Source organism: Carassius auratus, chromosome 19 (genome assembly GCF_003368295.1).
Source record: "Carassius auratus strain Wakin chromosome 19, ASM336829v1, whole genome shotgun sequence".
NCBI classification, from domain to species: domain Eukaryota; kingdom Metazoa; phylum Chordata; class Actinopteri; order Cypriniformes; family Cyprinidae; genus Carassius; species Carassius auratus.
In genome coordinates, this window is record NC_039261.1 from 16,398,020 (window position 1) to 16,410,860 (window position 12,841).

At 38.0% G+C, this 12,841-nt stretch overlaps 2 protein-coding genes across 2 annotated transcripts; one reads left to right on the forward strand and one right to left on the reverse strand.

Annotated features, from left to right (window-relative positions):
* Positions 1-1,816: 1,816 nt before the first annotated feature.
* Positions 1,817-6,114, forward strand: LOC113119578 (syncoilin-like). Its single transcript, XM_026289162.1, has 5 exons — positions 1,817-2,014; positions 2,634-3,393; positions 4,001-4,420; positions 4,489-4,613; positions 5,735-6,114. Exons 2-5 carry the CDS (start codon positions 2,647-2,649, stop codon positions 5,793-5,795), a joined length of 1,353 nt encoding a protein of 450 aa, XP_026144947.1. The 5' UTR covers positions 1,817-2,014; positions 2,634-2,646; the 3' UTR covers positions 5,796-6,114.
* A 937-nt stretch (positions 6,115-7,051) lies between these two features.
* Positions 7,052-11,241, reverse strand: rbbp4 (retinoblastoma binding protein 4). The gene is made up of 12 exons (XM_026289163.1): positions 11,075-11,241; positions 10,293-10,440; positions 9,485-9,630; positions 9,202-9,375; positions 8,743-8,858; positions 8,434-8,594; positions 8,190-8,316; positions 8,011-8,088; positions 7,849-7,925; positions 7,689-7,746; positions 7,465-7,575; positions 7,052-7,276 (listed from the first exon to the last, which is right to left on the reverse strand). Exons 1-12 carry the CDS (start codon positions 11,088-11,090, stop codon positions 7,214-7,216), a joined length of 1,275 nt encoding a protein of 424 aa, XP_026144948.1. The 5' UTR covers positions 11,091-11,241; the 3' UTR covers positions 7,052-7,213.
* Positions 11,242-12,841: the final 1,600 nt, after the last annotated feature.

The following is a 12,841-nucleotide window of genomic DNA, read 5'->3' on the forward strand; positions in this document are numbered from 1 at the left end:
ATCTATCTATGTAAGTTAATATATACACTTGTTTACTGAGCAAACCTGTAATTCAAGACCACACAGGGAAAAACTTGGGATCATTTTTTATACTATTTGGAAATATTAACAGTGTTTGCTGAGACTAGCTTCATTATGATTCCTGATTGTATTGTTACAGTGATACACTGTATTATAAAGAGGAAAATGCATATTCCAAATAAGTGCTGTACTTTTTCTAACAAATAAACTTAAGCTTATATAATAAGAGTGAATGAAGCTGTTGGACACTGTTTTGAATGGTCATTACCAAGATCGGTCAGCTCGGGCTTCACTCAAGCCTTATTACAGCTCAAGAGCCTCTGCATTCCTCAGAGGGGGCTTATTATTGTTACTACCCTGTCTGTCCGTAAGAGAGAGAGCCTTGGATGTTGGGCATCAAAATAGTTAGAAAAATTCTGTAGTAAAAAGTAAAAAGTTTCTAGATGTAACGTTTAGAAATGTTATTTTTAGGTTCCAATCAGATGAGTAATTCTGCCTGGACAACATTCATTAAGGAACTGCAAATGCACCTATGTATGTACGTGTCGCCTTAGTAAAAGAGGTTGTATAGCGCCTACATGTGGCTCTAAGTGGAATGTAGGAGTTTAATTACAGGAAAGCCCCAGCTCCAATGGCTGCATCCCATCTAACTAAGTGAACCAGAAACCTTTTAAACCAATCCAAGAGTTTTCCTTTTTATGACTTGGGGGCTTTCACAATTTTCCTAACTCTGGGTTTTGAATCCCAATAATGATCCAAATAATTAGTAATCCCTTCTGAAAGATTTGGTAATACTTGAGTCATTACTAGTGGGTTACCATCACCATTACTTTTGAAGTAATTATCCTTTTTGCATCAATATTCACATAAGAACTTATTAGCTAATAGTGAACTATGACCTTCAACAGAGCACTTACTTACCAACTCATTAATCAGTTTCTGGCTAGTTATCAGTAGTTACTAGATGTTCAACAGTGCATTAGTCATTTGTTCCTGTGTAGTTATTAATGACGGAACATGATGATGCTACCTCATAACTTTATCGTTTTTAAAACCTCCACTAGATTAATTTCGAATGAACATGACAATTCTTGCTAAAGAAGGATTTAGAAATAGCTCACTGATTTCACATGTTTAGAAAAATAGCATACTTTCACCATGTGGTTACTATTTTTTATCAATAATTGTATTTTGGCATTTTATCTTGGTTGAAATATTTTGTTCGGCCTTATCACAGCACCACATTATAAGTTTGTTGAAACTAGCTGCCTCAAAATATCTATCTTGTACCAGCTTTACTGATCTGTGAAACATCTATTTAGATCTGTGATGTCTATTAAAAGCAGCTGAGAAAATGAGCAAGCATGGTGGGAATTTGGCGCTGTTGGCTCTTCTAAACAAGCGCTCACTCCTGATATCTCGCTGTCTATAATCACTCTATTGAGGCTTTCAGTTCCCACTTGATTTCTATCCTCCTGTCCATGCTTTATGAGAGCCTGGCTTTCAGATCATTCCTGAATGTAGGTCAGTGCCGTTTAGGAAACCAAAAAAAAAATATGACAACTTTTCACAAGCATCTCCCAGTGCCCCACTCTTGTGCGGCCACACCTCTTAGATTCTTTTGCTGTGTCATGTCCATGTGCGGACACTACACTTCCCACCCATTGGATACTGATTATAGTTATTTGCATAAAATTTGCTCTTTGCTATCCTATTGGTTCCAGTGAGGAGGTCGCCTCCCAGAGGACCTCTTGATTCCTGATTAGCTCAAGTTGGTGCCTATGCTGTACAAGCTCATATTTCTTCCCCCTTCTGTTTATTAATAAATGTATACAGATAAAACGTTGCCCGAGAGACCAGTGGCATATGTTTAAACTCGGTCAGAGAGAGGCCAGACTACTGCTGTCCAATTTTCATGTTCAGTTGACCACCAGCTTTACACTTTGGGTTCACTTCATGGTTATTGTCCTGGAAACCCGTTATCTGAGTTGAGGTGAGTTGATACATTTATATACAACAGTTTTTTTTTTCCTTAAAGGCTTTTGATTTTTGAATATTTATTTGACACAGTCTCCTATTGCTCTAGCCTCATCTTCAGACTTGTCATATCACTACTCATTCACTACACAGTGTTTTTGTGGTTTTTTACAGGAAGAGATATTTCTAAATACTTAGAAATATCTTTTGGGCAAAGTTTATGTACAAAATATTTACTGTTTCCCCGTTTTGGTGGGTAACAGCATTTTGATAAAGATCCAGAAGATGCATATGTAGAAATTGGTAGAAACATTACCGTTATATTCACATCATGTTTGCCAAAGCATGTATGTACTTGTACCAATGTGTACATATACAACTGACTAAAAGTCCACTCGCAGATGTTAATCATTGTGTTCATGATCAGTCAGCTGTTCGACAAGTTTATGCAGCTGTCCTTCAATGACGCATTCGCTTCAGATTTCTTCGCACCATCCTTTGATCACTCAGGAATCACAGTTCACACAGTTCAATTGTGGCTAACCACAAGATGTGTTGATATAGTGATCAATGCATTTGGTGTAAAGTAATATAATTCAGATTTAACCGGCATTCCAATAATATTCACCTCATAGGTCAACATACAAAATGGAGGATCAAGAAATGAACTTTGAGCAAGCTTATGGGTCTCTATTGGAGACGGACAAAACGTTCGAACCCTTATTCATTGAGGAAGATGAAGATTACTTTGAAGACTGCTTGGAAGAGATTGAAGCTGCTCTAACTCTTCCTGGAGAGTCCATGCCTTATTCAGTAAAATGCAGAGAAGCTTTGCAAGCTGAGTTTAATGGACTTATGCAACAGATGTTGGCACAGTTAGATGTTTTTGATGCAGCCCATCCAACTACTGTACCAATGGAGTTGTTTTCAGAAACAGCGAACACAATGGACAAAAATGGATTCACAAAAACAGTCGAGTTTGGAGAGACATGCATTTCTGAGAAAGAGCAAACTGTGCTGGAGGTTGAAGATAATGCCGTTGGCATTCCTGTCGAGGCAAAGCCTGAGTTGTCTACCACCATGGAAATACAAAACCTCAGCGAAGCATTTGAGAGCTGTATTGAGGAGGTGGGCCAGTTGGAGCGCAGAAGGGTTGAGCTGGTTCAGGAGCTTCTGGAGCTGGAGGAGCCCATGGCCCAAGAGCTGCAGACTGTGAGGGAGGCTCTTGGGGAAGAACAAGGCCTCCTGTCCAAAGTCAGACTGGAAAGACAGAGCCTGCAGGAGGAAACTCATAAGACCAAGAGATGCCTCTTCATAGCGGCCCGAGACTGTGTACAGAGACAAGTGCAGCTTGAATTACAACAGAAAGAGGTGGAGCAGCTCAACCAAGCTCAGGTAGTGTTAAGTGAACTAGTACACTGAAACGCTTAAAAGCTTGCTCAAGTTTTTAAATATTAAACTTAAGCAAGATTTTTATATTGATATACTGAGGATTTGCAAATGTTGTTTAGAACTATAGCAAAAGGACACCAGGAACTGTATGAGGTATTTTTTTCTGCTCTCCTGGTCAGGCCTGTAGTTCCCAATCTCAGTTGCCCCATAAAAATAATTAGGTTATTTTTAATGATCAGATTTTCTTTCTTGCAAAATGTGTTAACCAGATTATTTTAAGTAGCTGACAAGTTCCACCCAATAAAACTTGATGTTATTGAAAATCATATGGTTCAAGTCAAAGGTCCCCAGCCCTGGACCGTGAAACAGCTTCTGCTGCATGGGCCTCAAGTACGCAAAATGAGTCTAGGCTATATGCTATCCCACTGTATTATTTATTGTGTGTATCCCTTTTGATCGCTAATATCCAAATTACATAGGGTGCGATTTCAGAAAATACTTTAAGATAAAAAACAAAAAAGGTCAATGGTATAAAAAAGGTTGGAGACCTGTTGTTGTGATAAATGGGTGTTAAATTCACTCTAACTGTATTCAAAATCCTCTGACTCAGGAGGAGCTGAATGCCCTTGCTGTTAAGCTGACTGAGGAGATTGCCAAGATCCATTCAGATCACCAAAGCCACCTGCAGGAACTACAAAAACAGCTGAACACCACACAGGAATCCAGCAAGAAGAAAAATCCCTCTTATGTAACTCAAGGACGACGGGCCTCTTGTGACCTCCAGCAGTACCTGCATGATGGGATCAAAGCTCTGGAGGAGTTCTACGAGCCCCGGTTAGTGTCTCTGCTGAAGAGACGGGAGGCCACCATGGATGCCCTCAGTAAGGCTAAAGATCAGTGCCAGGAGCTGAGGGCCCAGTTAGGACCGCTGAGAGAAGAGGAGGAGATGCTGAGACTCCAGAGAACTTGTCTGGAGGAGAGGATCCAACTAATGGAGAGACAGAGGAGGGAAAATGTGGAACAATATCGGGTGAGTCAATTTCACAGATTTATATTAGTGTCATTTTATTTACTGAATGTTTAATGTTCTTCGTTTAGGACACAGTTGATGACTTAGAGGAGCACATCAGAGAACTGAAAACTGAGCTCAAGATTCAGATAAAGAAGACAGAAGAATTGGATATGCTGAAGAACAACACGGCCGAAGAGCTGTCCTTCTACAGGCAAGTGCAGACACTTTTTCAAAGGTTTGCAAAGTAATTTAAGGGGAAAATACTATTACACCATGCATATGTATTAAATGATAAAAAGACAGTTGCTAGACTTCTAGCTTTGTCACACTAAACTCCGCCAACAGTGATATGTCATTGGCCCAAAAGCTTACTCTATTAAATTATTATATATGGTTTGCCTGTCATCAGTTGTTCAATTATTTACTAAAGTGCCAAAACACAATTTTAAATAGAATAGCTGATTTAGTATTTTACATCAATGCCACTTAGTGATGTAAATATATAAAAATATATAAATATTAATAAGATATCAAAATTCATATATTTGACAGGAATACATTTACATATATACATATATTATTATAAACTGGATTTGCAAATCAGTTTATTTGCCTTAGCAATACATTGGCTGATGCATCATCATTCTGTACACGCTACACTTTTATAAACATGTTACAGTTTAAGGGGTGCATGTTTACATGTCACTGTGTTTAGCTAAAAGCTGAAAATTTTATATGGGTTTTGGCTAAACATTTACACGACAACAGTGTGTTGCATGCTTGAAAACACAAACTTTTGAAAAAAGGTTTGAAAGTGTACATTTTTGAGAACTCTACCATTATGATCTGTGTGTAAATTACGAAAGCACACATTTCTGAAAAAAGTGGCATCATGTGCATATGTGTTCAGTCTATAAGCATGCGTGAGTACTTGGCAACCAAAACCAACAATGCTGATATTCAAGGCTCTGTAGAAGAACACAAGTGCGTCGTTTTTTTTAACAAAGTGACAACGCCCACTACTGGCCTGTAATGTATAACACAGCATTTTCAAACATTTTTGCTGGTCCGTTTTAATGGGGATACTTTTGCCAATGTTGTCAAACCATTTTTTTTAGTACCTCGTTGTCATGTAAACTATAAAAGCACACTGTTCTCAGGAGGAACATCTTCCTCCATCTTACCCTACGTTCTGATTGGCTGTGATTATACTGGATTTCAACTTTCAGTGTGGACAGACAATTTACTTTTACTAATTGCTGTAAACTTGCTGCACTGCATCTGGTTAGGGCAGATGGCACATCTATATTTTACATCTTTATTGTTTTGCAGAGAGCATGTAGAGGGCACCTGCAAGCAAGAGAACAGTGTGGTGGTGGTGGAAAAAAGCTAATGAAATAAAAGTTGTGTTATTATCCAATTAGTTATGTGAACTGCGTTTGATATATTGTTTTATAGTTAAATCGAAACTGCCTGTCTTCTCTTATTAATAGTATCATTAATAGTCAATCACCAAAACAATAAGACCAGTTAACTGAAGACGCACAACAGTGTTTTCTGCAAAGGTCAAATTTGATTATTTAAAGCACTCTGAACAGTAAGCACCAATTGTGTCAGATAACCAGATCTTTATCTGACAAGTCACATGGTTCAGAATGTTTAAAACACTGTTTTGGTTGTGTGTATAAGAGGGAATAAAGCTCATATATAAGTGGTGCCTGTGAAAGTGCTTTCTCTTATAAGAGGGCAAAACAAGGACTTATTTGGGCACTGTAGAAGAGCTCTACAAACATGCCAATAGCATGATGATGAGAATGTTTAGCTGAATGACTGAGAGGAGATTAAGTGCTTGATTGATTTGATGTAGAATAAAATTAAATTAGCAAGAATTAGAAATGTTTATATGATTTGTACCTAGCTGTGAATGGACTACAAGAATATGAACTCTGTCAATGACAGGGCGCATGTCTTTTTTTTTTCTTTCTAAACCAAGTAAGTTGCTATTTCAAGACATTTTGGTGACTAAAATGCAGAAAGTTTGAATCTGAGCAATTACAAAAATAAAAGTTATTTGAGGAAAACTGGTGGCTAACACTTGTCTGATTGGTTAACAATGGTAATTTTCGGCTACCTGGTTCACGCACATTTTGGAACTTGGTAATTTTATGTAAGTGATAATGCACCCAACACAGAAAATATTACAAATGCTGTGTCACTAACAACATATATTTTATCAACAAAAAAGTTTATTCATATTGTTCTGTACAACAGTATGGACATACAGGAGAAAAACATTGAAAAGTCACAATATTAAAACGACATTAAACACCACCTGACTGATACATGAAGCTCAAAAAAAAAGGACACAAGAGCTTAAGTCCTCAATACATCTAGCCAGAAATTAAATGGATACTTAAATGGGAAAAAGCATTTGTAAGACAAGTTTAAAACCAAAATCTACTGAACAACATTGTACCACTGCACTCTGGTCACAATATACGACACATCTGTATACACTTTTTTTTTACATTAAGTAATACTTTAAGCATACTTAAACTGCAAGAAAATCTTCACGAGATGCTGGTGGGAAAGGAGGAGAAGGTTTATTTGTCTCATTCTGATTTGACCAATGATCAACTGACGTTTTTCTTAGAAAAATACTCTATAAACATAGTAGTAGAAAATGCTTGGTGGGGAAAGTCCTTTTCCATTACTTGGGGAGAGCACTTAAGTTCTTCACTTGTGTGTAGACAGACAGTTTTTAGAAGAGTTTTGTCTTATGCTGAGAGTGTGGTGGTATAAAGAGCTGTTTTATCCCTGAACCTCAGTGTCTGCTGCCCCCTCTGGGTCCTCATCATTGTAGATGTTCTCTGCCTAAAGAAATATGCATATAAAAAAGAGCTATAAGATAAAACTAGAAAAGTAATGCTAAAACTCTTGCACAAACAACTATATCCTCCAACATCCACATTTAGGGTTGGCATACACTTGAGCTGATGCTTATTTATTGCAGAAAATTCAAAGTTGTAACAAACAGGCTTAAAAGCTGGTAGTGTCCTTACCATCTGCCAGACTTGCATGATGTTGTCCTCAGATACAGAGCAAATCACCCACGGTTCATTTGGATTCCAGGAGAAGTCAGAAATCTTGGCTGTATGGCCTCCATGGATGAACTAAAAATTTTTTAAGAAAATAAAATGTGAACATGAACTCCGAGAAATGCACTTTATCTAAATATATACATGTACATACACTTAAACTAAAACTGAACAAGATTACTACTCACCAGTAGCTCTGGAGGTCCATCCTCTGCATCTTCTGGTGACTGTTCCTCACCAATTTTACTACAAGAAAAATAATGATTTCTCATTAACAATGTAAAAAGATGTTAATAATAATGTATTTTCCATTTTTGCTGTAGTAGTGAGGAAAATGAGACAACCCACCTGAGGTCCCAGACATTGAGTCGCCTGTCTGTTCCACTAGAGGCCAGGATGGTCTCATTATGGGGTGACCACTGAACCTGCGGACACATTTGAAGAGTTTATGTTATCGCAATGATTTAACTTTAATTTCATCCGCAATCATGGCAGGGAGGGATTCGGTACCTGGAAGATTTCATCTTTGTGCGATTCAAATGAGTGAAGTTTCAGCTTCAGGTTTCGCAGATCCCACAATGCAACGGTCTGTGAGAGACAAAAAGTACAGTTCACAGATCTAAATATAGAAGCACATTTAATAAGTGTTCACAGGTGTGACAGAACCAGTTGCTCAGTGTAGTTCTCACTTTGTCAGCAGAACCGGTGGCCAGAATGAACTCGCTGTAGGGGTTGAAGGACAAACAGTTGACCTCTGCAGTGTGGGCATCTACTGCATGACTGGGTTTGGATGTGTTATTGGAGCGTGTGTCCCAGCTAAAGGAAGGGGAAATATCAGATTAAAATACTGCTCACGTTACATGCTTTTTAAAGTGACCTGTTGTGCTGAAGACATTCAGATTACAGAAACACACAGGAAGACAAAGAACTTACATCATCAGCTTCTGGTCATCTGCAACAGACCCAAAGAGAGACTCATGCAGCAGGTGCCAAGACACGTCCTCCACTACAGCCGTGTGACCAGTGAAAATGGTCTTGGCGTCCACTATTTTTCCCTCCTTTGGCACTGTGCTGATGTCCCACAGACAAATGGTCTAGCGAAAAAGAAAAACAGGAGAACTTGAATATTTAGTGTTGGCTGAATTTAAAAACAAATGAAAGGTACAAAAAGCATGTTTGCAAATGTACAGCTGTGGTCACCATACAATTAAGTCAATGATAGAAATTGTACAAATGTCTTACGTGATCATCAGATGCACTCAGTAGACATCCACTCAGGTTGGGGTTCCAGGACAGACCATATCCTTCTTTCTGATGTCCCCTCAGTCGCAGGTCAGGAGTGCACTCTCCAGAGGGGTCTTCCAGGAGCACAGAGCACAAATTTAGAGGGAATACTTACTGACATATGATACCTATGCACAAACATTGAGTTGACAAGCAGCTTGGAAATAATATAAAATTAAAAAAGTTAAGTCTCCCATTATCATGTTTTCCCTACCAAATAAGTAATAGTCATAACCACACTGAACAACTAGTTGGTTTCTGTGGTTACAAATCTAGAATTTATTTTTTAGTGCAGTGCTTTTAACAGTGTGCTATGTATTAACATGTTAAAATGCTGTCTTCAGACTAAGTGCTTTTTAAGCAATGCTGCTAGATAAGTTGAGTGAAAAGTGACAACTTTTCCAGAAGTGCTCATACCAGGTTTGGAGGGGTGTTTGGTGTAGTCGAAGACCAGCACATCACTAGTGGGGGTCTTGGTGGCAATGATGCAGGGGTTCTGTGGCATGTAGCGAGCCCTGTTCACTTCTCCCTCATGATTAATCTTGATCTCAATCTCTATCTTGCCACTCACTGAGCCAAAACCACCAAACTCTGAGAACCAACAGAGACACAGAAGTGACGACATGAGGCAAGTACACAGGTCGACATGATGCAGTCACAATCTAGTTTATGATCTAAACATCATATATAAATCACTCACCTCCTTTTTCACTGTCATAATGTGAGGCATCAAACTGGGCGTCATCATTGGGAAGCTGGACACTGGCGATAACCAGGTGATTCTGCTCATCAGAGGTATGAGTGCCGAGAACCAGGCGGTGCACGCTAAAATCCTTCCCTTCAGGTCTGTGAAGCAGATGACAAGTCTGTTTATTTACACCAACTTTGTACAACTATGATGAAATAGAAACACCAGGCATACAATATTCATTACCACATTTCTAAAGCAGTAAACCTGAAAGATCACTATTATCGTAACATCACCAAAAAAAAAAAAAAAAAAAAAGTTTAGAAGAGTGGGTGAAAAAAAGCCTACTCAATCAATAAATTAAATATTTTAAAGAGGGGATCCGACAACTAACTGACAGTGATTTGTATATCGATTAATCACATTCGACACATTACTTTACAGCAGTGAATAAAACATTATAGGGACAAAACTAATCTGGAAAACAGTGAATGACAGTTAGCTGCTGCGGGAAACAGGAGGACCCAATTTGTCCTAAACAAAGTAATGCAACATATTAAGTGATTCAAACAAACGCATATAGTAGTTTTACACCGCTTGCCTTGTCATGTCTTTTGAAAGATTGCTGTGCTGTTTTTTGACCGTATCCTTACAGTATCTTTATCTGATGCAGCACCGGGCAGAATGAGGAACATCAATTTTGTTAATTTATTAATTCCAAAGTACATTTAATAATTTGGAATTTTTCTTAAAATTAATTGATTACCAAAATAATCATTAGTTTCATTCCGGTTTCAAAAGTGATGTGAATGTGTGTTACCTGGTGACATCTGGCAGCCACTGAGCAGTAAGACTGGGCCATTCCAGCGCGTGGGTCATCACCAGATCATAAAGAAACGGGGTGTTTTTCTTCCAGATTTTATATTCTTCATTTATCACCCTCTCCTCCACCGCGTCATCAAATGCAGCTGTAACACAAAGGGGCGGGAAAACAAGATGAGATCTGTCAAAACTACTTCCTTCAACACCGACACTTTTTTAAGAACAGCTTGAATATCTAAGATCAAAGCGGTTTTCCATCACAATTACTGTACGACAATAAATGACTTTCAGTTTAATCTATGTAACTATGTTAACTAAATCTACTGGGAGATGAAGATGCAACCAATATTGTGCAATATGTCATAAACTCTCTGAAAAACGACTTAAACATTAAGTACCATTGCCACAATATTTCACTTATCAGTTAGCAACACAAATAACGTTAAATAAATGCAAAACAATATTCAGCTTCCTGAAACTAAGCGACGCGTCCCACATTCACACTTCAACTTAAAAGCCACTCGACGCTAATTTATTTAAATAGATTAATAGTTTAGATACTTCCTAACACGTTTTCATAATAATAATAACGCATTTACGCCGAGAAACAGCTCCTGTGTGTTCATAACAGACTGTAATGTGTGAAGTGTACTGATGTAGCAGCACTGTGTGGTTATGGCGGGACTCGGCCTGCTCTGAACTAACACCTCCGTTGCCGGCATCATCTAACAACGGCCGCTGAAAGAGAGAGAACCCCGAGTGACACGGAACCATACCAACCTTCTTTATCAGCCATAACGCCTCGACAGACAGCTATCACTCGTAAACCTGACTGATAACCGGATACCGGTGTAGTTTCCTCGTGAGTGCAGGATGCTCTTTGTCTCGCGCCGGCGTGCACGTTCGCGCCAACTCGGACAGACCCAGCAGAGCACGCGCCGCCAATGAGCGGAGAGGAGGAGAGCGGCTTCTTCTTCGAGGAGCAGCATCACACACTACAGCCTCTACACTGCCCTCTGCTGACAACACGCCACCGAATGAAACCTTTGGTAGTGTATATAAATACATTTGACTTGAATTTAATATAAAGGGGCTATATGAAGCTTTTTTAAAGATCATTAGTTTGTGTATTTGGTCTAACATAATAAGTTGACATGCTTTAATGTTAAAAAAACGAATTAATTTTTAAATACTATAGGATTGTATTGTTGTGCCACCTTCCTCAAATATGATGATGGGAAAAACACCTACTATAGGGGTGAAAATAGAACTTTAATCAAATAAAAAAGTAAATGAATAAATTGTATTATTTACAAATTACAATTGTAGTTCTCGACATTTACCTATGACTATAATTATGACTAATTTATTTTATAATCTCAAGCATTCAGAAATCATTTTGTATTTGCCTACATTATGTATTTTAACAGTGTTATTATTAACCAATCATTATTGGCTCATTGTTTTTTTTGTTTTTTGTTTTTTTTACATAATGCAAGTCATTTTAGGTCTGTTTTTATAGCAACAACAACAACAACAAAAATTAAACCATATTTATACTTCTTTGTAAATTATTATTTGAAGTAACAAAACCATAGTTAATTTGCAGTTACCATGGCTACAAAAACTATGATTTGTGTTGTTATTGTTAAAACCATGGGTAAAATCATTTGTAAGGGAACCTGAAAAAAAAAAAAAAAAAACCTGAAAGTGATAAATGGGCCTTGTTTTTACCTAAAAGATTTAAAATTTATAAGGTGTGTATTGTAGCTGACACCATAAATAAACTCATTACAATTGTTTTATGATTGAAACTCTTTCTTCTCAAATGCTATTGAGCTTCAAATTTGCATTTGAGCCCATGTGAAAAAATAGCATAATTTGCATATGATTTACAGTTTAATAAATATCAAACATTCAATTCAATTGTGCATTATAGCTGACACCTAGATTAACAATTACAGTTGTTTTTATGACTGCAAGTCTTTCTCCTCAAATGCTATTGACCTTAGAAAAGTGTATACCAATATCGCATGGAACTTTAGAGACGGTCCCTAAATTTGTGACTCTCGAACGTCCAACGTCAAGCCAACTTTATGCCTTTTTTTTTTTTTACTTTATTTAGTGTTCTTTTCTCTGCGCCGGATTGCTGATGTCCTTTACCTGGGCAAAGATGTCTATCCATCAATTATGAACATTCAGCCGCAAACATGAGGTGTGAGCAGTTGCGAGTACGGATGGGAGAATGTTTTTTTTTTTTTTTGAGTAACTGGGATGGTGCCCCCTCTGGGAGTTGGTGACCTACGCAGATTGCACACTCTGCGTATAGGGAGCAGCGGTACTCTCTATATGTAATGGAGATTAATCAATGATGAAGAAGTGAACTGGTCTCGCTACAGGCTACGTTTCACAGTTTTATGTCTGGATTCAGAGATACCAAATGTTTGGATATTTTACCATAACCACTCCCTCTCATTGGTCTTTAAAGAGTTACTTTACCCAAAAAGGAAAATGATGTCATTAATGACTCAAATGACTCCCCCTTAT

What these genes read in the sequence shown, in the direction of transcription:
- LOC113119578 (XM_026289162.1), top strand. Translation starts at nt 2,647, where the DNA reads ATGGAGGATCAAGAAATGAACTTTGAGCAAGCTTATGGGTCTCTATTG. An exon ending in AAAATGTGGAACAATATCGG is followed by an intron (nt 4,421 to 4,488) that starts GTGAGTCAATTT and finishes TTCTTCGTTTAG; the next exon opens with GACACAGTTGATGACTTAGA. An exon ending in GAAGAGCTGTCCTTCTACAG is followed by an intron (nt 4,614 to 5,734) that starts GCAAGTGCAGAC and finishes ATTGTTTTGCAG; the next exon opens with AGAGCATGTAGAGGGCACCT.
- rbbp4 (XM_026289163.1), bottom strand. An exon ending in CAAACACCCCTCCAAACCTG is followed by an intron (nt 8,859 to 9,201) that starts GTATGAGCACTT and finishes TGCTCCTGGAAG; the next exon opens with ACCCCTCTGGAGAGTGCACT. An exon ending in ATGGACCTCCAGAGCTACTG is followed by an intron (nt 7,576 to 7,688) that starts GTGAGTAGTAAT and finishes AAAAATTTTTAG; the next exon opens with TTCATCCATGGAGGCCATAC.